General features: G+C 42.0%; 1 protein-coding gene across 4 annotated transcripts in view; it reads right to left on the reverse strand.

Annotated features, from left to right (window-relative positions):
• The window catches only part of Lnk (SH2B adapter-like protein Lnk), a 155058-nt gene extending 134513 nt beyond the window's left edge, over positions 1–20545 (reverse strand). For 2 of the 4 annotated variants that reach the window (XR_011044310.1, XR_011044311.1), the window contains exon 1: positions 19742–20545. Coding sequence is in view for 2 of the 4 variants with exons in the window: in XM_068372692.1 (XP_068228793.1) it covers positions 19742–20374 (633 nt within the window). In the remaining 2 variants the exon portion in view is untranslated. The remainder of the gene's footprint in view (positions 1–19741) is intronic. The other 2 variants (XM_068372692.1, XM_068372691.1) reach the window with 1 other exon arrangement.
• Between the last annotated feature and the right edge of the window lie 1439 nt (positions 20546–21984).

The following is a 21984-nucleotide window of genomic DNA, read 5'->3' on the forward strand; positions in this document are numbered from 1 at the left end:
TGACTCGCTTGGCCGTGGCCTAACCTAGTAGGAACACCGTCTTCAAGTTAGGTGACGATCTGATGCCTGCCGTAATGGTTCATAGGGAGGTCTCTTAAGAGACCTGAGAACTCGAACCAAGTTCCATGGGGGAGGTCTCACTTCCGACTGAGGGCAGGTAAGTTCATAACTCCGTATGAGTAGAGAAAGTTCTAGCGATGAAGAAATGTTCATTCATTTCAGCCTGAAGGCGAGGCTTAAGGCTGAGCGATAGCCTTTCACTGCCGAGACTGATAGGCGCATTTCTTCACGCAAATACACGAGGAACTCCGCTATTGCTGGAATAGTGGCATTGAGTGGAGAGATACCCCTTCCACGACACCAACCACAGAAGACTTTCCACTTTGCCTGGTAGACTGCGGCTGATGACTTCCGCAGGTGTCCAGACATCCTGATCGCAACTTGTTGCGAAAATCCTCTCTGAGAGAGGAGATGCTGGATAGTATCCAGGCGTGAAGTCGTAGTTGAGCTACGGCTTTGTGGAAGATGTTGGCGTGTAGTTGTGTGAGTAGATTGTGTCATGGAGGGAGTTCTCTTGGCGGCTCCATTAGGAGTTGCAGAAGGTCCGGGGACCATTCTGCGTGATGCCATAGCGGAGCTATGAGAGTCATTGAAAGATTGACCTATGTTCTGGTCTTGTTGAGTACCCTCCTCATCAGACAGAATGGGGGAAAGACGTAAACGTCGATGTTGTCCTACCATTGTTGGAAAGCATCTTGCCAGAGAGCCTTGGGGCCTGGGACTGGGGAACAGTACAGCGGGAGCCTGAAGTTAAGGGCCATTGCGAAGAGGTCCACAGTCGGAGAACCCCACAAAGTCAGGACTTTGTTGGCTACTAGATGATACAAAGACCACTCGGTACTCACTATCTGAGATGTTCTGCTCAGACTGTCGGCGAGTACATTCCTTTTGCCCAGAATGAAGCGAGCCGATAGTGGAATCGAGTGGACTTCGATCCATCTCAGTATTTCTACTGCAAGATGGGATAGCTGTTCTGAAAAGCTACTTCCTTGTTTGTTGATGTAGGCCACTACTGTGGTGATGTCGCTCATCACCACCACAGAGTGACTTGCCAGGTACTGTTGGAACTGTTGAAGGGCTAGAAAGACAGCCTTCATCTCTAGGAAATTTATGTGGAGGTACTTTCTGACTGACTAGAGGCCTAAGGTCGTGTGGTGCAGCACGTGCCCCCCCCCCACCCCCCCTCATTTGAAGTGTCTGAAAACAGCATCAAATCAGGGGGGAGGACGAGAAGATCCACTCCCTTTCGTAGGTTCTCGTCTACCACCCACCACTGGAGGTCCCTCAGTTCTGCAGGTCCCAAGTGGATCTAAATGTCCAGGGAGTTGTAAGCTTGATGCCACCGGGACTTGAGTCGCCACTAGAGGGATTTCATCCTGAGGTGACCATTGGGAACTAGACAGGCCAGCGATGAAAACTGACCGAGGAGACGTAACCACAATTGGGGTGGAAGTTCTTCTCGTCTGAGAAAAGGTCTTGCGACCTTCATCAGCCTTGCTATCCTGTCGTCTGATGGGAAGGCTTTGTGCAGAGTGGTGTCTATAATCATGCGTAAGTATACTAGTCTTTGAGTGGGAAGCAGGGAGGACTTCTCAAGATATACCATGATCCCCAGATCTTGGCAAAGTCTCAGAAGTTTGTCTCGGTGTTGAAGAATGGTTGACACCGAGTCTGCTAGGATTAACCAGTCGTCCAGATAACGGAGGAGACGGATGCCAATCCTGTGTGCCCAAGATGATACTGGGGTGAACACTCTGGTGAAGACTTGTGGTGCTACGGAAAGACCGAAGCACAGCACCTTGAACTGGTATTTTCTGTTGTCCAGGCTGAATCTTAAGTACTTCCTTGAAGACGGATGGACTAGGATCTGGAAGTACGCGTCCTTTAGGTCCAGTGTGCACATGAAGTCTTGCAGTCTTACTACTAGTCTGACCGTGTCTGCCGTCTCCATGCTGAACGGATTTTCTTTTACAAACTTGTTCAGAGCTGAGAGGTCGATGACTGATCTCCAGCCTCCAGACGCCTTCTTTACAAGAAAGTGTCAACTGAAGAAACCTGGGGATCCGTCGAGGACCTCTTGGAGAGCACCCTTCTTCAACAGGGTCTGGACTTCTGCCCGAAGGGATTGCCCCCTTGCCGATCCCATGGCAAGGGAGTTCAATGACATTGGATTCGTCGTCAGGGGAGGTAGAGATGTTATGAACGGGACGCGATATCCTAGACTGATCACGGAGATTGTCCAGGAATCAGCCCCGAGTTGCTTCCACCTGTTTGTGCAACTTTGTAGGCATCCTCCCACTGGTGGAAATGCAGGGGGACTGCCTATCCTAGCGTTTGCGGCCTCGGCTGCTCCCTCTAGGATTTTTGCCTTCTCTGGAGGACTTTTTGCCTTCCCTTTCTTTGACAGGAAAGGGCTTAGACACCATCATCTTCGCTGCCGTTGTCGTCATAGTGGTCTTGGCTGGACAGGACTGGTGTGGTGCTGGAGGCTTATAGGGCTTGGATGTTAAAGCCCTATGAAGTAGGGAGTCTTGATGTGACTTCCTCCACCTCTCAGCAGCATGTTCCACATCCTTGGGCTCGAATAGAACAAACCCCTCCATGGAGGAATGTCTGAGCCTATTGATCTCGGCGCTAGGGACCTTCTGATGGAAGCTCTCAGCTACTGCATCCCGACGTTTCAGGATGGTATTTGCCCACAAGTTCGAGACTTCGTGGGCCAGAAACTCCATCGTGCGAGTACCTGAGAGAAGGAAGGTTTCCATAGCTTTCCTGGTACATTCCTTGGAGAAATCCTCAGAACGTATCAGGATACCTAAGGTCCCCAACCAGATATCGAGCCACGAAGTAGCTCGCATAGCACACTTCGCGACCTTCTCCTGATTGAGGATCTCGGCTGCCGAGAACGAGACCTGCCGGTTGGAGAGTCTCTCAAGAGGGACTCCCCTGGTAAGCTCTTCCAGAGAGTGGTGAAGTGGAAGAGCTAAACAAGGTTCCTCTTGGATCTCGAAGTACATCCTCTGCTGTACGCGAGGAGGTGGGAGGAGCCTGTTGGTGGTACCGGAACAGTTGGAGGAGGACATCTCGGAGAGCTGCTGGGAGATCTTGTCCCTGGTACTCTTTACCCCTTGAGACCAGGGCAGGGCTGTACTGGTCTTAGAGGGTTTTTGAATGCCAAAGACGCAGTCTAAGACCGTGTCTTTGCCCTCTCGAGGAGGGATCTCTGGGTCGGAAAACCCATTGAGAGCCCTCGTTAGAGTCAGAACTTGCCAAAATGCGTATTCTGACTCTTGTTGGTCTCCTCCTGTTGTAGGACTTGCAGCGAAGTCTCCTTCTATCCCCGAAGGCTCTTCTTGGGGAAAATCGCGGACATTCCCCAGGTGGCTAGCTGGCTCCATCCTAGCCCTAGTGGAGAGCTTAGGCAATGTTTTGAAGTTTTTGGATTTCTTCCTGGGAAGGATGTAAGACTCCAACATTGATGAGGATGGCATGTTCCTTCTAATCCCTGACTGTGTGGAACTCTCGGCATGAAGACAGGTTTCCTCCATTGGTGCGATGGGGGAAATTCTCTCTTCACGTGTTCCCTTGGAGACGGGAGATCTTTGTCTGAAATGGAAGGAGAGGCAGTCCAAGGAATAAGAGGAATTTGCCTCGAAGGTCTGCGTGGAGTCAGCTTTGTCCTTGGGGAAGTGACTGCGTCCAGAACTCCTCTTTGCCTCTTCAGTGGGGTAAAGGAAGTCATGGTTCTGTGTCCCAAATCAGAGAGGAAAGGCTTCAAAGCCTGAGTTACGGCTCTGATCAGGGCTTTTGGCTGACAGACGCACTGTCAGACATACCCCCTGAAGGGAAAGGGACTGAAGGATCCCTGGGAGGAGTCACTGGAATAGGTGGGTTCGCCTGTGGGAGCTTTGGGATCCTGAACCCCTCTGGAAGTTTCCCTTCTCCCACAATGCGCGGTGGTATACGATTGCGGGGAGGGGAATGAGGCGATGGCGACCTTACCGGACATCGTTTCTTGTGATGCGTAGGCTTACGCGCGTGAGAATAATGGCGCTCGCGCGAGGGAGAATAATGGCACTCGCACAAGGGAGAATATTGGTTCTTGCGCGCGGGAGACTGATGGCACGGGCGCGCAGGAGAATCACGACGTGAACGCGGGAGAGTGTTCACGCTGTCACCGTGTACTTATATATATTTGTTTATTATTTAGGTTATTACTATATTTAAAATCATAGTAAGTAATGTTTGTATGTATATAGGGATTTCAGAGTTAAGCCGAGTTAAAGACCCAACTGTTATTACCAACGAAGTCTTGTTACCATGAAGATTGGTTGTGATATTTTGTTTTGGACAGTTGTTTAGTTACTGTTTCTCTCTCTTCAGAGGTGAAATGGGGATCACCAGAAATAACTCGGGAGTGCATTCGTGGTGCTGTTGTGCGGAAGAGGTCGAGATCCCTGCCACCTAGGATTTTATATATCAGCCCTACTTGAAAGTGGTCTTCGTCAGTGTTGGTTGTTTACCGTCACCGAAGTATTGGTGTTTGGTGTTAATGGTAAATGTTACGGTAATCGTAAAATGTGCACTGGTCGCTATGATCGAGAGAGAGAGAGCGTGTTTATTGGCCTGTCGAAGACACGAAAGCATGTTTGAGGGTTGTGGCCTTATGCACAAGGGATAAGTGACCGACCGCACGGCAGTATTCGCGAGTGTACTCTTTTATCTTTTCACTGTATTTGGTTATTGTTAAATAAGATACCTATTGCTTATATATATAATGTAAAATCAGATAACAATCATTTATATTTGTTACGTACATTATTATTGATGAAATGATCACCGTTCTTTGATATTTGTTTGACATTTATTATAACCTCGTGACTATTCCATATTATTCACTTTTATTTTCAATTAAATGTTATGTATTCTTTTTGCTAATGTTATAATTAAAACTTTAAAGAAACTCTTATACTTGTTTATCACCACTTCGTCTACATCATTTAAAAGACTGAAGAACCTTCAAGTGCTGTTGCATAGCTTGTGTTTAAATATATTGATTATTGAATAGTACTTGTGGCATCTGGCGACTGTGACAGGATGTAGACAGTGGTTTAAAAGATAAATTGTGTTAAAATTGAGTAATCTTAAAATCAGTCTGTAAGTATGTCTTCTATCGCGGAATTAACAGCTCTCGGAAAAGCTTGGTTATGAAGGCGAAGATCTTAGAAGATTTGTAATTGATGAACAAAGTGCTTTAAGGGATATTAGAAATAAGGAACGAGAATTAGAACGTGAAAAACTAGAAGCTGCTCGTGAGGAAAGAGAAAGGGAACGCATAGAGAAAGAAAAGGAGCGTGAATATGAACGTGAAAAAAGTGATCGAGATAGAGCTCATGAGATTAGTTTGTATAATATGCAAGAATGTTTGCAAAAACGGGAGATTGAGAAATTGAAACTGCAAAAAGAAATTAAGGACTCGCCAGTTAATACCGGAGGCTCCGACACTGAAGGTAACCAGGTAAGAGTAAAAGTTAAAGGTCCTTCTATTCTTGATTTTGATGAAAACAAAGATGACATTGATGCATATCTTAGGAGGTTTGAAGTTCTTGCCAGTGCAGCTAAGTGGCCTAAAGAGGATTGGGCTATAATTCTAAGTTCACATTTAAGGGGTGCAGCTTTGGAAGTTTACGTTAGACTTTCACCTGAGGATGCTTTGGATTATAATAAGGTTTCTGAATCACTTATGAAAAGATTTGATTGTACTGAGGAAGGTTTCAGAGTAAAGTTTCGGTCAGTTAAACCTCAGAAGAATGAGCTAGTTCAACAGTTTATGTCTAGATTAAGACATCTCTTGAAGAGGTGGATTGAAATGTCGAAGTGTGAAATGACTTGTGAAGGCTTAACTGATTTATTTCTTATGGAGCAATTTTTGCAGAGTTGTGGCAGGCAGTTGCAGGTACATCTGAGAGAGCGATTACCATTATCGTTTAACAAAATGATTGATTTAGCAGAAAGTTATGTTCAAGCTCATGGAGGTTTATTTCATAATTCTAAATATTTTTCTACAGTACGTGGTGACAGAGTTGACTTATCCGAGGAAGCTCTTCCTGAGCAGATGGCTAAACCCATTAGATGTCCACCCTCTATTAAGTGTTTTAAATGTGGACAAGTAGGTCATAAGGTTTCTAGTTGCCTAGAACATGCAAAAGGATCCAAGAAAAGTGGTCATGCTGCAGCAGGAGAAGTTGTTTGTTGGACCAAAAAGGGCCGTAAAGGTAATTTTAAGGATCCTGTTGCGGATATAAATAATGAAGTGTTTAAAAATTATCATACTGAGTGGGCAAGTGTTGCTTCTGATATGCCTGTCAAGGAGGGTAGTTTATACGGAAACCCAGTGATAGTTTTGAGGGACACTGGTTGTACAACTGTCGTAGTTAAAAAAGACTTGGTGCCTGTTGAATGTTTTACTGGTAAGTACAGTAGGATTCGATATATGAACAAGAATCTTGTAGAAACTTATCCTTTGGCTGAAATATATATTCAATCGCCATTTTTCACGGGTACTACCCTTGCTGTGTGCATGGAGGACCCTCTTTATGATCTCATTATAGGTAACATCCCTGGAGCAACAAGGTTGGAGGAACCCACTTCCGGTGCCGTATTAATGAGAGCTGGGGCAAAGACATCTAAATCTGCATTCCAAAAGCTGAAAACGTCAGACTCTAAGATTTCTTGGGACATGGATTCAAAGGAAATTCAGAAAGAGCAAGAAGAGGATCCAAGCTTAAGATCTCTGAGAGATGATGCAAGAACTGGTAAAGCTATTACTAGAGATGGAAAAGGTAAGGCAGTTTTGGAGAGAGGATTATTGTTCAGAATATATTCAGACAGAGGTATTGAACACAAGCAACTAGTATTACCATTTAAGCTTCGAGAGGGTGTGATGAGCATGGCACATGAAGGAATACTTGGAGGTCATTTGGGTGTTGAGAAGACCTTAGGTAGAATAAGGCAGGAATTTTACTGGCCAGGTATTGGGGCAGCAGTAAAGAGATTCTGTCAGTCATGTGACATTTGTCAGAAAACTTATCCTAAAGGAAAAGTTGGAAAGGTACCTTTGGGAGAGGTACCGCTCATTGACACTCCTTTTAAACGTGTTGCTGTTGACTTGATAGGACCTATTTTGCCAAGAAGTAGTTCTGGTAACAAATATATCCTGACCATGGTTGATTATGCAACCAGATACCCTGAAGCGTTAGCCTTACCATCTATCGAAACTGAGCGTGTAGCTGATGCCTTGTTGAGTTTCTTTTCCAGAGTTGGGATTCCTGAAGAAATGGTGACTGATAGAGGCAGTCAATTTACATCGCAGATGATGGACGAAGTTAGAAGTCTTTTGTCAATCAAGCATCTTCCTACAACCCCTTATCATGCGATGGCGAATGGGCTAGTTGAAAAGTTCAACGGAACGTTGAAATCTATGATTATAAAGATGTGTGCTGAACAACCTACTACTTGGGATAGATACCTGCCGGCAGTTCTCTTTGCATACCGAGAATCTCCACAAGCAAGCATGGGGTTTTCCCCTTTTGAATTATTATACGGGCGAACGGTGCGTGGCCCTTTAGCTATTCTGAGAGATTTGTGGGATAAGGAGAGAAATGAGGAAGAGGTAAGAACTACTTACGATTATGTATTCAACCTTCGAGAAAAATTAGAAGAAACTTGTAAGTTGGCCCAAGAGGAATTGAGGAAGTCACAAGGTAAATATAAATTCTTTTATGATAAAAAGGCTAAAAATAGAACATTTAAAATTGGCAGTGAAGTTCTCTTACTATTACCCAAGGCTAATAATAAATTGTTACTTCAGTGGAAGGGTCCTTTTCCTGTTGTTGGTGTTTGGGGGAAGATGGATTATGAAATTCAAATAAATGGGAAAAGGAAACTTTATCATGCTAACTTGCTTAAAGCTTACATTCCTAGGAATAAAAGTTCTGTAGAAGTTCGAGAAAGTGGAGGTACAATTGCGGTGGTCGAGGAGGATCCACAGGAGGATTTCTCACCCCTACTAGTGCCTGATACTGGACCTTCACCTACTTGGGAACAAGCCAATCTGAATAAGGAATTGCAGGAAAATCAAAAGCAGAATCTGGAAGCTCTCCTTAGCCGCTACAGAGAGGTAATGTCGGACATTCCCGGTCGCACTCACGTGATCAAACACCAAATCAGGTTGGTAAGAGAAGAAATTGTTAAAGTAAAACCCTACAAAATTCCCTATGCTTTACGCAGAGATGTGAATTCAGAAATAGAATCTATGAAAGTTTTGGATATTATTGAGCCTTCAAGTTCTCCATATTCAGCCCCTATGGTAGTGGTTTCGAAACCTGATAACTCAAAAGCGAATTTGTCTAGATTTTAGAAGATTGAACGCCTTAACTATTTTTGATAGTGAGCCTATGTGTGACCCTGAGCAGATATTTGCCAGCTTAACTGTGTTCTTGGCCCATTACTTTTCATACTATATACACATGACATGTGGTTTGGCCTAGAAAATAAGCTTGTTGCATATGCAGATGATGCTACTCTCTTTGCATCAATTCCATCCCCTGAATGTAGATCTGGGGTTGGTGAATCCCTTAATAGAGATTTAGCTAAAATTAGTGCATGGTGCAAATTATGGGGTATGAAGTTGAATCCTAACAAAACTCAAAGTATGATTGTAAGTAGGTCAAGGACGGTGGCTCCTCAACATCCGGATCTCAGTATTGATAATGTTTCTTTAAATTTGTATGACTCTTTCAAAATTTTAGGCGTGATTCTTGACAGCAAATTTACTTTTGAGAAACATATAAGGTCTGTGTCTTCTTCAATTGCACAAAAAATTGGCGTATTGAGAAAGTCTTTTAAGATATTCGGTGATCAATCTATTCTGAAGAAGTGTTTTAATTCTTTTATTCTACCTTGTTTTGAGTATTGTTCTCCTGTCTGGTCTTCAGCTGCTGATTCTCATCTTAATTTGTTGGACAGAAACTTGCGGTCTATTAAATTTCTTATTCCTGATCTAGATATTAATCTCTGGCACCGTCGATCAATTAGTTCATTATGCATGTTGCATAAGATTTTTCATAACTCTGACCATCCTTTACATTCAGATCTCCCTGGACAATTCTATCCTGTTCGTAATACTAGGCAGGCAGTTAATTCTAATAGCCAGGCCTTCTCCATCATAAGACTCAATACTACGCAGTACTCAAGAAGTTTTATTCCAGCTGTTACCAAGTTGTGGAATGATCTTCCTAATCGGGTTGTTGAATCAGTAGAACTTCAAAAGTTCAAAGTTGGAGCAAATGCTTTTTTGTTGACCAGACGGACATGAGTCTTTTTATAGTTTATATATGACATTTTTGTTGTTGACGTTGTTAATAGTTTATATATGATATATCTCTTTTGACATTACTTTTTTTAGAATAATTTATTGTTAATTTGTTCTCTTCAGTTATTTATTTCCTTATTTCCTTTCCTCACTGGGCTATTTTTCCCTATTGGAGCCCCTGGGCTTATAGCATCTTGCTTTTCCAATTAGGGTTGTAGCTTGGATAGTAATAATAATAATAATAATAATATATTTCTCTAAGATGGATTTATCCCGCGGATATTGGCAAATTCCTTTGGATGAGGATAGTAAACAGTATACTGCATTTCAAACAGATTTAGGACTGTACCAGTTTAAAGTGCTTCCATTTGGGCTTGTGAATGCCCCAGCCACTTTCAATAAGATGATGAGAAGTTTATTTGCAGGTTTAGAGGGTGTGAGTTTTTTTCTAGATGATTTGATAATTCATTCAAAAACTTGGGAAGAGCATTTGTATCTTTTGGAAGAAATTTTGAGTAGACTAAAAAAATCTGGACTAACTGCTAAACCTACTAAATGTTTCTTTGGCATGTATTCAATTGAATATTTGGGACACTTTGTAGGCGGTAATAAAATGTGGCCTATTAAAGACAAAGTGGAGAAAATTGTTGGTGCAAAACATCCGAGGACCAAGAAGGAATTGCGTTCATTTTTGGGATTATGCGGTTATTATCGCAAATTCATTCCAAATTACTCTACCATCGGATCTTACCAAGAAAAATCAGCCTAATAACCTTTTGTGGAAGGAAATGCATGACCGGGCGTTTGTTTCTCTTAAGAACAAAATTACTGCCAAGCCTATTCTTTTACTTCCAGATTTGCAGGCTGAATTCGTATTACGTACAGATGCTTCGAACGCTGGATTGGGTGCCATACTTCTGCAAGAAGTGGATGGAGTGAAGCGTCCGATTGCCTATGAAAGTAGAAAATTGCTACCGAGGGAAACTAAGTATGCTGCCGTGGAGAAGGAGTGCCTAGCCATAGTCTGGGGGATACAGAAGTTCGCAGTCTATTTGTATGGAAGATCCTTCGTTCTGGAGACTGATCACAAGCCCTTGGCTTATCTTCAAACTGCTCGAGAATTAAATCCAAGATTAATGCGATGGTCATTGAGTCTACAACCATATCACTTCAATATAAGAGTTATAAAAGGCTCAGAGAATGTTGGAGCTGATTATTTGAGCGGATGTGAAACTGATATATAAGTTGCAAGTACAGAAAATTGTTATTTTCTTTTTTTAAGGGGGGAGGTATTGTCACTGTGTACTTATATATATTTGTTTATTATTTAGGTTATTACTATATTTAAAATCATAGTAAGTAATGTTTGTATGTATATAGGGATTTCAGAGTTAAGCCGAGTTAAAGACCCAACTGTTATTACCAACGAAGTCTTGTTACCATGAAGATTGGTTGTGATATTTTGTTTTGGACAGTTGTTTAGTTACTGTTTCTCTCTCTTCAGAGGTGAAATGGGGATCACCAGAAATAACTCGGGAGCGCATTCGTGGTGCTGTTGTGCGGAAGAGGTCGAGATCCCTGCCACCTAGGATTTTATATATCAGCCCTACTTGAAAGTGGTCTTCGTCAGTGTTGGTTGTTTACTGTCACCGAAGTATTGGTGTTTGGTGTTAATGGTAAATGTTACGGTAATCGTAAAATGTGCACTGGTCGCTATGATCGAGAGAGAGAGAGAGCGTGTTTATTGGCCTGTCGAAGACACGAAAGCATGTTTGAGGGTTGTGGCCTTATGCACAAGGGATAAGTGACCGACCGCACGGCAGTATTCGCGAGTGTACTCTTTTATCTTTTCACTGTATTTGGTTATTGTTAAATAAGATACCTATTGCTTATATATATAATGTAAAATCAGATAACAATCATTTATATTTGTTACGTACATTATTATTGATGAAATGATCACCGTTCTTTGATATTTGTTTGACATTTATTATAACCTCGTGACTATTCCATATTATTCACTTTTATTTTCAATTAAATGTTATGTATTCTTTTTGCTAATGTTATAATTAAAACTTTAAAGAAACTCTTATACTTGTTTATCACCACTTCGTCTACATCATTTAAAAGACTGAAGAACCTTCAAGTGCTGTTGCATAGCTTGTGTTTAAATATATTGATTATTGAATAGTACTTGTGACACACGCGCATCTGATAAAGGCTAGGGGGGCGCGTGCAGGAGAATGTTCCCAAGCGTGCAGTAGGTTCATGATGGTCGCGCAGGAGCGCGGGGGAATGTTGGCGCGCATCCCTAGGAAAGGGTTGGCGAGCTTGCGCAGGGCACGCGCTTATATCATTGTGGGTGCGCGCAAGAGAGGGCTGGGACGTTGGTAAGGGATGGCGCGCGGGTGAAAGCAGCATGGCTGACTCATCTTAGTGCCTGCAAACAGAAGAAAGTTGGCGCGAAGGTTTTACCTGGCGCGTAGGATGGTGCGCAGGAGAAAATAATGAAGGGCGCGTATGCGCATGTGCAGGAGACGTCTGGCGCGCGGGAGAGCGCTGTTGCGCAGGAGAACGTTGGCGCGCAGGCGAATGTTGGCGCATATGCGCAGGCGAGCCCTGGCGCACGTGCGCATGAGGGTGCGCATGGCGCGTGGTGGAGCTATGCTATTGCTGGCGCGTATACGCATGTTGGCGCATAAGCACTTGATGATGCCCTGTGTTAGGGCGAGTAGAATGATCAGCGCGCTGTAGTGATGGGGCCTTACGAGCTACTGATGAGCGCTGGTCAGGATTCGTGGGCGCGTAAACTGTTGGCGCGCAATAGCACGTTCAGGTGGAACCTTGTTAGGCCCATGCAGGAACGGCGACGGCAGGTCTGTCGAGTGGAAGGTCGACGTGTCCTTTGAAAGGACGACCTTCCACTGAAGGAGATCGCGAACAATCTGCAGAGAGGTCCAGGACCACTGCAGGTGCTTTGATGGGTGATCGGTCTAGAGGCTCCTCTGCGGGGGACTGCATAGAAGTCGTTGAACCAAAGAGGCGCCTCCACACTGCAGGTGAAGGAATGCCTCTATGGCGAAGAGGAAGGCGAGCCTTCCGACAGATGCGGCCTCTGGGGCCGTTGGATCAGCAAGCTGACCTTCAGCAGTCCTCCGAAGAGAAGTCTCAGTAAGTAAACTTCCCCGAGGGGAAGAAACACTAGCATGAGAGACTGACGATGGACTTAGTTTCCCCCTCGTAGGATGATCAGGAACGGGGGAACTAAGCCGTCAGCTACCATAGAGTCTGGAGTGGAAGAGGAGATGGGTGAAACCGCACTGGATACCTCTGACACCACAACGTCGACAAGAGACAGAGGATCAACCTTTGACAGTGACGACGATTACTTGACAGCAGCACCCAAGAGGATATAATCAAGCAAAACCTCCTTGGAGAACCCATAAGCCCCAAGGAGGACCAAAGCTGAAAATGGGAAGTTAGTGACATGTCCTCCGCAGGGGGAAGAGGTGGAGCTGCTTCGCTAGGGGAACCAACGTCATCTCTCGAGACCCGAGGTTGGTTAGAAATAATTCGGTCTACGCTACTACTCGACGGTCTCACGAAAGAGACCAACCGAGTGGGAACTTCGGAGGAGGTTTGGGCAACGAAAGAAGAGGCCTTGGATTTTTCTTCCTTCGAAGGAGAAATATCCCGTTTGGACTTCCTTTTCCGTCGTCGCGAAAACCTCTCCCACTGGGAAGCAGACCACTCCCTACACTCACTACACTTGTTGACACTATCACACCGTTGCCCCATACAAGAAGGACAAAGGGTGTGAGGATCTCTCTCGACCGCCAACATGAACGTTCCACAGGGGCGGTCGGGAAAACCAGGCCAGGTGCACATAGTCGCAGAGGCCAACTTCACATACACAGTAACTAGAAAAAGAAAGAACAAAAAGCATGAATGGCTGCCAATATGATGGCGAGGATGAGAGCGGATATGTCCTACTACCATCCGAGCCGAGAGCAAAGTGAGCTCAAGCACAGGTGTGCAAGAGGGGGGGTAGCAAGCTACCCTCCCCTAACCCCGCTAACTAGCGGTGTGGGTAGTAAACCCTCATTAAAAATTATTGGCTCGTCATTTCAGCTACGCCAAAAGTAATAAACCTATTAAATAGCATGGTTTTTATTCCGGTTACGGAACAAATAAACATTAAGAATGTTTTCGTATATATATATACAGTGATACCTCGGTAGTCGAACGACTCTATACTCGAACAATTCGGAGTTCGACCAAAATTTTCGAGAAATTTTTGCTGCGGTGCTCGACCAAAAATTCGGTACTCGACCAGCCGAACACGTGACGACCGCATGGGCTTTGTGATGATCACGCCATCTCGGCCACTCTCGCTTGTTCGGGAAGCATCAGTTCTCTCGAGAGCGTCACTCAGACAACGCGCGATCAGCATTCGTTGTGATTTAGTGATTTTCAGTGCTTTTAATTGCTTTTTTAGCTTTCATAATGAGTCCCAAGAAAGTAATGAGTGTTAAGGGGAAGGAGAAGAGGAAAACAGTGCGAACAACGATCGAGTTGAAGAAGGAAATTATAGCGAAATATGAGAATGGTGTACGAGTGTCCGATTTAGCGGTAGAATACGGAATGGCGAAGTCGACCATTTCTACGTTTTTAAAGCATAAAGAAATGATTAAGAAGGCGAATGTTGCAACGGGAGTTACGGCGGTAACTAAGCAAAGGCCACAAGTGATTGAGGAGATGGAAAAGTTGCTTTTAATATTTATTAAAGAAAAACAGTTGGCCGGGGAAAGTGTTAGTGAAGCGTTCATTTGTGAAAAAGCGTTGCATATCTATGAAGAATTAGTGAAGAAAAGTCCGAGTACCAGTGAAAGTGATTCATTTACATTTAAAGCGAGCAGGGGTTGGTTTGAAAAGTTTCGTAATAGAACAGGTATTCATCGTGTTACTAGGCATGGGGAGGCAGCTAGTTCGGATCAAATTGCAGCCGATAAATACGTGGGGGAATTCGATCGGTACATAAATGAACAAAATTTGATCGCACAACAAGTCTTTAATTGTGATGAGACTGGGTTATTTTGGAAGAAAATGCCAGCCAATACGTACATTACCAAGGACGAGACGAAGATGCCAGGTCACAAGCCAATGAAAGATAGGCTAACATTGTTGCTGTGTGCAAATGCAAGTGGCGATTGCAAGATCAAACCCTTGTTAGTGTACCACTCGGACAACCCCCGGGTGTTCAAACGAAATAATATTTGTAAAAGTGCACTACCAGTTATGTGGCGCTCAAACACTAAATCTTGGGTCACAAGACAATTCTTTACTGAGTGGATAAACGAAGTGTTTGCCCCCCAGGTTAAGGCTTACCTCATTGAAAAGAGCTTGCCAATGAAATGTCTTCTGGTTATGGACAATGCTCCTGCACATCCTCCAGGTCTCGAGGATGACTTGAAAGAAGAATACAGCTTTATCAAAATCAAATTCTTGCCCCCCAATACTACTCCCATACTCCAGCCCATGGACCAACAGGTCATTTCAAACTTCAAAAAACTCTATACCAAGGCCCTTTTCAGAAAGTGTTTTGAAGTGACCAGTGACACGAAGTTGACCCTAAAGGAATTCTGGAAGGAACACTTCAGCATCCTCAACTCTGTTAACATGATTGACCAAGCTTGGCGAGGTGTGACCTATAGGACATTGAACTCTGCCTGGCGTAAGCTGTGGCCATCTTGTGTCACAGAGAGGGAGTTTGAAGGTTTCCAACCAGAGGCGGGTCCAAGCACTGCTACCCCTGTAATTTCTGATGACACTGATGTCGTTGAGGAAATTGTTGTCATGGGCAGGAGTTTGGGGCTTGAGGTCGACAAGGATGATATTGATGAGCTTGTAGAAAGCCATTCTACCGAGTTGACTGTGGAGGAATTGTTGCACCTGCAACAACAACAGCAGCAGGATCTGATTGTGGAGCAGGAATCTTCAGAAGAGGATGAGGTAAGGGAGGATGTTCCAAGTTCTCTCATCAATGAAATTTGTTCCAAGTGGGCAGATGTGCAGGCTTTTGCTGAAAAATACCACCCAGAAATTGCAGTAGCAAACCGGGCAGTGCATATGTTTAATGATAGTGTCATGTATCATTTTCGAAGAATACTGCAGAGGAGGAAGAAACAATTAACAATAGACCAGTTTTTCACAAAAGAAAAGAAAGCTGCTACATCAAAGCCTGTTTCTCCTCCAAAGAAGAGACAAAGAAGAGAAGAAACCCCTGAAATAGATCTGCCCACCCTTTCATTGGAGAGAGAAACAACTCCTGAAGGAGAACTACCCCGCCACATCATGGAAGGGGACTCTCCTTCCAAGCAGTAACCTCCCCCTTCCATCCTCTCCACATCCATCCCTGTATGCCATCGAACCGCTGCTCAAAGGTATGTTCACTACAGTACAGAAAATGGTTTAAAATTGTTTTATTTTAGTACAGTAAATGGTTTAAAATTGTTTTATAGGATTTTCTGACCAATTTCATACACATTTAGATAATTATTGTTGTTTAGGTACACGTTTTATTAATATTTTGGGCCTGTTCGAGTGCTTGGGAACGGAATAGAATATATACCATTATTTCTTATGGGGAAAAAAAATTCGGTACTCGAACAAATCGGAGGTCGAACACGGATCTCGAACGGATTATGGTCGAGTACCGAGGTATCACTGTATATATATATATATATATATATATATATATATATATATATATATATATATATATATATATATATATATATATATATATATATATGTATAATATATAAGAAAAAGTAAATTAAAAGACAAAAATTAATGGCAGTCCAAAATAGGCGAGGAGGAAGAGCAGAAACAACCGCTCTCCATCCGAGCCAAAAGTAAAGTGACTACAGTAAATCACAGGTGTGTGAACGGGAGTGGTAGCAAGCTACCCCCCCCCCCTACCCCCGCTAACTAGCAGTGTGGGTAGTTAACCCTCGCTAAATTTCAATGGCTCGTCATTTCAGCTCCGCCGTAAGTATAACCCTTAATAAATACAGTAGCGTGGTTTGTATTCCAGTTACGGAACAAATGTGATTTTATATTTAATAGGGTATACAGTCCTGTGTCGTAAATACAGTAAGTGAAAACATGAAGAAATAGAGAAAAACGAGGGCTGACTGTATTCCCCTGATTGCCAACTTTTAAGTGTTCCTGTGGAACAAGAAATCCCTTTCAGTCGCAGCGGTTAAGGGCTACCGGTCTGCCTCGAGCCAAATATTCAAACTGAAAGGGTTTGATCTCTCCTCTTCATGGGAACTTTCTGCTCTCATTAAAAGTTTTAAAAAGACTTGTCCTCCTCAAGAACTCGAGTCCCCTTCCTGATAATGCGTCAAAGGTTCTTATTGTAAGTCCTTGAAAAAAGACCACTATGAACCCCTGCATAAAGCCTTAGACAGGGATCTTACCCAGAAGAATGTCTTTCTCCTTGCCTTAGCTTCAGCCAAGAGTAAACGAACTTCATGATCTGTCCTACCCAATGTCACATTCCAGAGGGTGGATGGAACTTGCCCTTTCATTTGTTCTCAAGTTTGTGGCCAAAACTCAAAATCCGGTTGTTAATAACTATAAGATTTGACTTTCACAATATTGTCTCTTAAGAAAGGTACAATAACTGATGACCAGGATAACCTTTTACTCTGTCCCAAAAGAGCAGTCAGAAAATATTTGAAAAGTACAGCCTATCTTACACCCAAGATTCCAAGCTCATTTGTGAGCACAGAAGGCTCCATAAAGATTGTGACCAAAAGCAATTTCCTTTTGGTCTGGAGAAACAACTATGAGAGCATATAAATCCTCAGAAGCATTGCCAGGAACCCCCCCCCCCCAGAATATATGATATCTATGGTCATGCTGCAGCCCTTGTGTTCTACAAGAACCACTCAATAGCACAAGTTCACAGAACTGGTGTCTGGAAAAGACAAAACACTTTCATGGGTCACTCCAGAAAAATTATACTCACAGATCTTTAAACACCTTTTCTTTGGGACGTATTGTTGCAGCTCAAGATAGTCTAGCTTAAGCTCTTACAGGACACCTAATTGTTTTATTTAGGCAGCAGCTGTTATCTGCATTATATGGGTATAAAATGTGGATCAAGTCTAATTGTATTCACAAGACGGACCTGAAGTTCTTGTTTGAATTACACCCTAATGCAGGTAAGAATAACAAGCTCTCAGTTATAAATGAATATAATGATACACTGTATTGACTCGATGCTTCATGTTCACATGGCTTTACCTCTGTCTTAGACTGGACCTAAAGGATTGGATACTTCAGTCCTGCCTCTTTATGAGCTGACTGAACTGTCCCAGCATATGCTCTTTTGAATTTTATACGTACTTGTAACTGCCAAAGAGAGAGTGAATACCTTTCACCAGAGACTTCCACCCACCTAAATAAGAGTCCAATTTAAATGACTGAGAAATTTGTATCTGCGTAGGAATAAACTACCAATTTTAATAAACAATTTTCATTATTCCTAGCTATATAAACCCGAGCCATTTAAGCAAAGGTCCGTCTACCTCAAGCACCCCATAAATCTTTGACCATAAGAGAGTGATGCAAGACGTACAACAGTGCATAGCGCTGTCATGCAGTGGGGTAGTCTAGCAACCTTATGACGCAACCGAAACTAGGAGTAAGTATCTAAATGACAGGTTTGCATAGCTAGGAAAAGCATATTTTGTTCTAACTTGTAGTCTTTACATAAGCTACCTGTATATGAATAAATAGTGGGGAAAAGGCTATACTGTATTAGTTGAGCAGGCTAAATATGAGCCTTGTTTATTCTTGACTTCTCAATTTATTTTCATACACTTTACATGTCGCTTATAAAATTTAACACACTTTGAGTAATTTGTTACAAGTTGGGTACATCATATTTCTTTAATAGTTAGGTTCAGGTAGGTAAGATTTGGTTAAGGTAGGTAAGGTTATGTTAAGATATGTAAGGTTAGGTTAAGATAGATATGGTTAGATAAGAGTTGGTAAGATTTAGTCAGATTAGGTTAGGGTAGGTAAGATTAGATTAGGGTGCGTAAGATTAGGTTAGGTTGAGGTAGGTAGGATTAGGTGAGATTAGGGTAGGTAAGGTTAGGGTATGGTACGTAAGATTAGAGAAGAGGGTATTTTTTTCAACTATGACCAAACCTCCGACAAATCCTCCTAAAATTCTTCTTTTTCATCAAATTTCAGCTTGGCTCATGATAACAATAATGTAATTTAAAATAAGTTTCATACCTCTGAACACAAGCATGTAGGAAAAAGTCATGGGGCTTACTGTTAAAAGAGGCCTAGGCCTTTATACGGTACAATACCTTGTAACAAGTTTTTAACCTTTGAAAAATAAGTATTTTCGACGATATTGAACTAATATAATGTAAAACATGTCAAGATTTACTGTGGTACAATATTTGTAATGAAGAAAATAATAAATGCTCCTGGTGTATTTAAAGGTAATTTGAATACTCCGGGATGAATTTAGTTTCTTGGGACAGCGCTATCGTCCTTATTACTTGTCAAATCATTTTTCTTTTTTTTCATATACCATATGAAAATGTTCTTTATTCTGATCTATTATACCATAATATGAAGTATTTCATCATTTAACATAATATTATGATTCACCTTTACCACGGCAATATTTTCTAAGTTCAGCCCCATCCTCAGACTAAGTCACACCAATGTGTTTGCTTCGCAAAAGACTTCACTCATGAAACTGTGTTTTGCAGACATTTTCGAAGATTAACATCATGGAAATATTGTACTACAGTAAAGTAAAGGTAAAATTACAGTAGAATCCCACCCATCGCCGTTATCACTTACCAGTACACAGAAGCATAATGTTTTATCTTTTTTTGTGAGCGATGCGAGCGCAGTCGCTCGCGCACAGCGGAGCAAAAACTATTTGACTATAAACATATTACGGAAATCTAATGGTTTAAGCTCCACCGTGCGATCGCTTTGCTCGCAAAAAACGAAAAACATCAAGCTCCTGTGTACTGGCAAGCGGTAAAGGCACTGGGTGGTAATATTACTAAAGTACATCCTGTTCTTATCCCCAATATCAACAATAACTGGTTTACCCAACAACCTAGGCTACTGTACTTTGAAGTTTTGAAATATCCATATGACAGTAGTCTACCTACAAGCCTACTATCAATCAATGAGGCCTATACACTTGACCCAAGGCAATGCTTCACCATAGTTTCCGTGTATGTAACCTACCTTTGGTGGTGCATAAAATTCTAACATGTGTCCTGCAGCAACTTTCACCAGTGCCATTCGACATTTCAACCAATGTGGTCGACCTTCTTGAGTATCACCAGCTAATAAATGAACAGTTCCTTCTCGAACGCACTCAACTGCCAACTTCACTGTACGGGCTTTGTGTCTTTCATTCTTTGATTGTTTGTCATGGTGTGGAGAGAGTTCAACTTCATCTGAATGTTGCTTTAAAAATAAACTTTTTCCTTTCTTTAGCCCTTTGAAAGAGAGTCTCCTGAAAAAAGGTCTATGGGTGACTTTCGGAGAGGGAGATTCTCCACCCCCTTCATCACTCGCAGCTGCCTCCAAAATATCGTCTGCTGACACAGACCTGGCACTACCAATGCCATTTCGGACCTTAACGCCATTCGGGGGGTTTAATAAGGCCTGCTCTAAATGGGCTGGAAACACTTCAGCAAACTTCTCTGCTAAATCTTTGTGTTCAACCTCTTTAAACTGTGCTTGCAAGGCCACGAATACCCTCCAAGATTTGACGAAATCTGCTGCCGCCAATCGGGCCTGCTTGTCGCAAAATTCCTCCCAGTCATTATTTCTACGGTTTTCCCCTTCTGCGTCGTCTGATGCAGTAGCCATAATGATCTTTGTAACATGGCCCGATAAAAAGTGTCGTCAGCTTGGGACAGTTTTTCCGTTCGGCACAAATAATATCATAATAACACGTTATGGCTGTATTATCTCCATCTTAATAAATTCTCACCCACCAGCGATCAGTATTGTTTACATCCAAGTTATCAAGCGAGAGTCTGACATTAAAATCATCTATCTTTTTTAATCTTAAATCCCCCATATAATTATTATAAGTTAATTTTATTGAATATCATTTATACCTTTGTCTGAAAACAGGAATAAAAGACTTAAATTAGTTATAAAAATTCAATCTTACCATAGATGTTTCCGATATTGTGTCTTCTGCTAATGTTAAGATGAAAATCTGTTTTGATGTATTTACACTACAACAAAGGCACCTTTAATGAATATGAAAAGATATAAAACGAAATATTTTCTTTAAAAAATTATATAATGTTATCAGTGCTTTATCCTGCGTTCCAAAGTATTAAATTTCCATCCATATTCCTTTGAACTTAAGCTATTAGCCCCACTTGAACTGTATTCGTGTCTATTTGAGATTACTTGTATCTTTAAATTTTCGGGTAATACTGTCTTTTTCGTAACTCGTGTGACAACTGCGAGTAGATTTCTAACCCTGCATTCCTGATTAAACTCATCCAACTAACATTTTAAATGTAACTAAGAATGTATTGCTTGTTACCGAAACTCAACAAGAAAATCGGTTTCTGTCAGACTTCATAGATTTTATATGTAATTTTTATTCCATGATATATGCAGGCCATCATTTATTGGTAGGCTTACTTGTTTTGCTTGCTTACTTATAGGTAGTAGGTTGGTCAAGTCATTTTTTTAGAAAAAAAAAATTAAATTATGGTAAAGTAATACATCAGTTATACGCCTAAGTAAAAAACTTTATCGTTTATGGGAACAAATTGTCATTAATATTATCTTGAACGTCACCGATGTTTTAAAATATCTTCCCAGTACTACAAATGATTAAGTTTTATTTGCATTCACTATTAGTAGGTAAAATATAATCCATTCGCTAACGTTATTCAGAACATTATCTACTTTCTCCTTATTATTTTTTGTGTCATTTATGGAGAAATTAAATTGTGTCATTTTCATGATTCATAAGATTATTAAGAATTTGTAATCCGTAAACCTTCTCAATACATTTTGAACCGTAAAGCTTCAATATCAATATGTATTTAATCGCAAATACTTTAGAAATAGTTCAGAAAAACCGTGACGCCACAGTTTTCCATCATCACCAAGAGGTATTTTGCAACAGAACCTGTAACGATCTCCATAGAATACAGTTACTTTACGGCCACTTGCTATCCTGAAAAGATCCAACTCTTTCCAAAGGACTAACTATAGTCCATTTCTTTTAGCGATGCATATTTGCACCGACTCGCGGCGGTGCTCTTTTAGCTCGGAAAAGTTTCCGGATCACTGATTGGTTGGACAAGATAATTCTAACCAATCAGCGATCAGGAAACTTTTCCGAGCTAAAAGGGCACCGCCGCGAGTCGGTGCAAATATGCATCGCTAAAAGAAATGGACTATAGTTGTTCATAAATCACATAATCTAACATTTATAAACGAGG

This window comes from Palaemon carinicauda, chromosome 4 (genome assembly GCF_036898095.1).
Source record: "Palaemon carinicauda isolate YSFRI2023 chromosome 4, ASM3689809v2, whole genome shotgun sequence".
Lineage (NCBI taxonomy): Eukaryota > Metazoa > Arthropoda > Malacostraca > Decapoda > Palaemonidae > Palaemon > Palaemon carinicauda.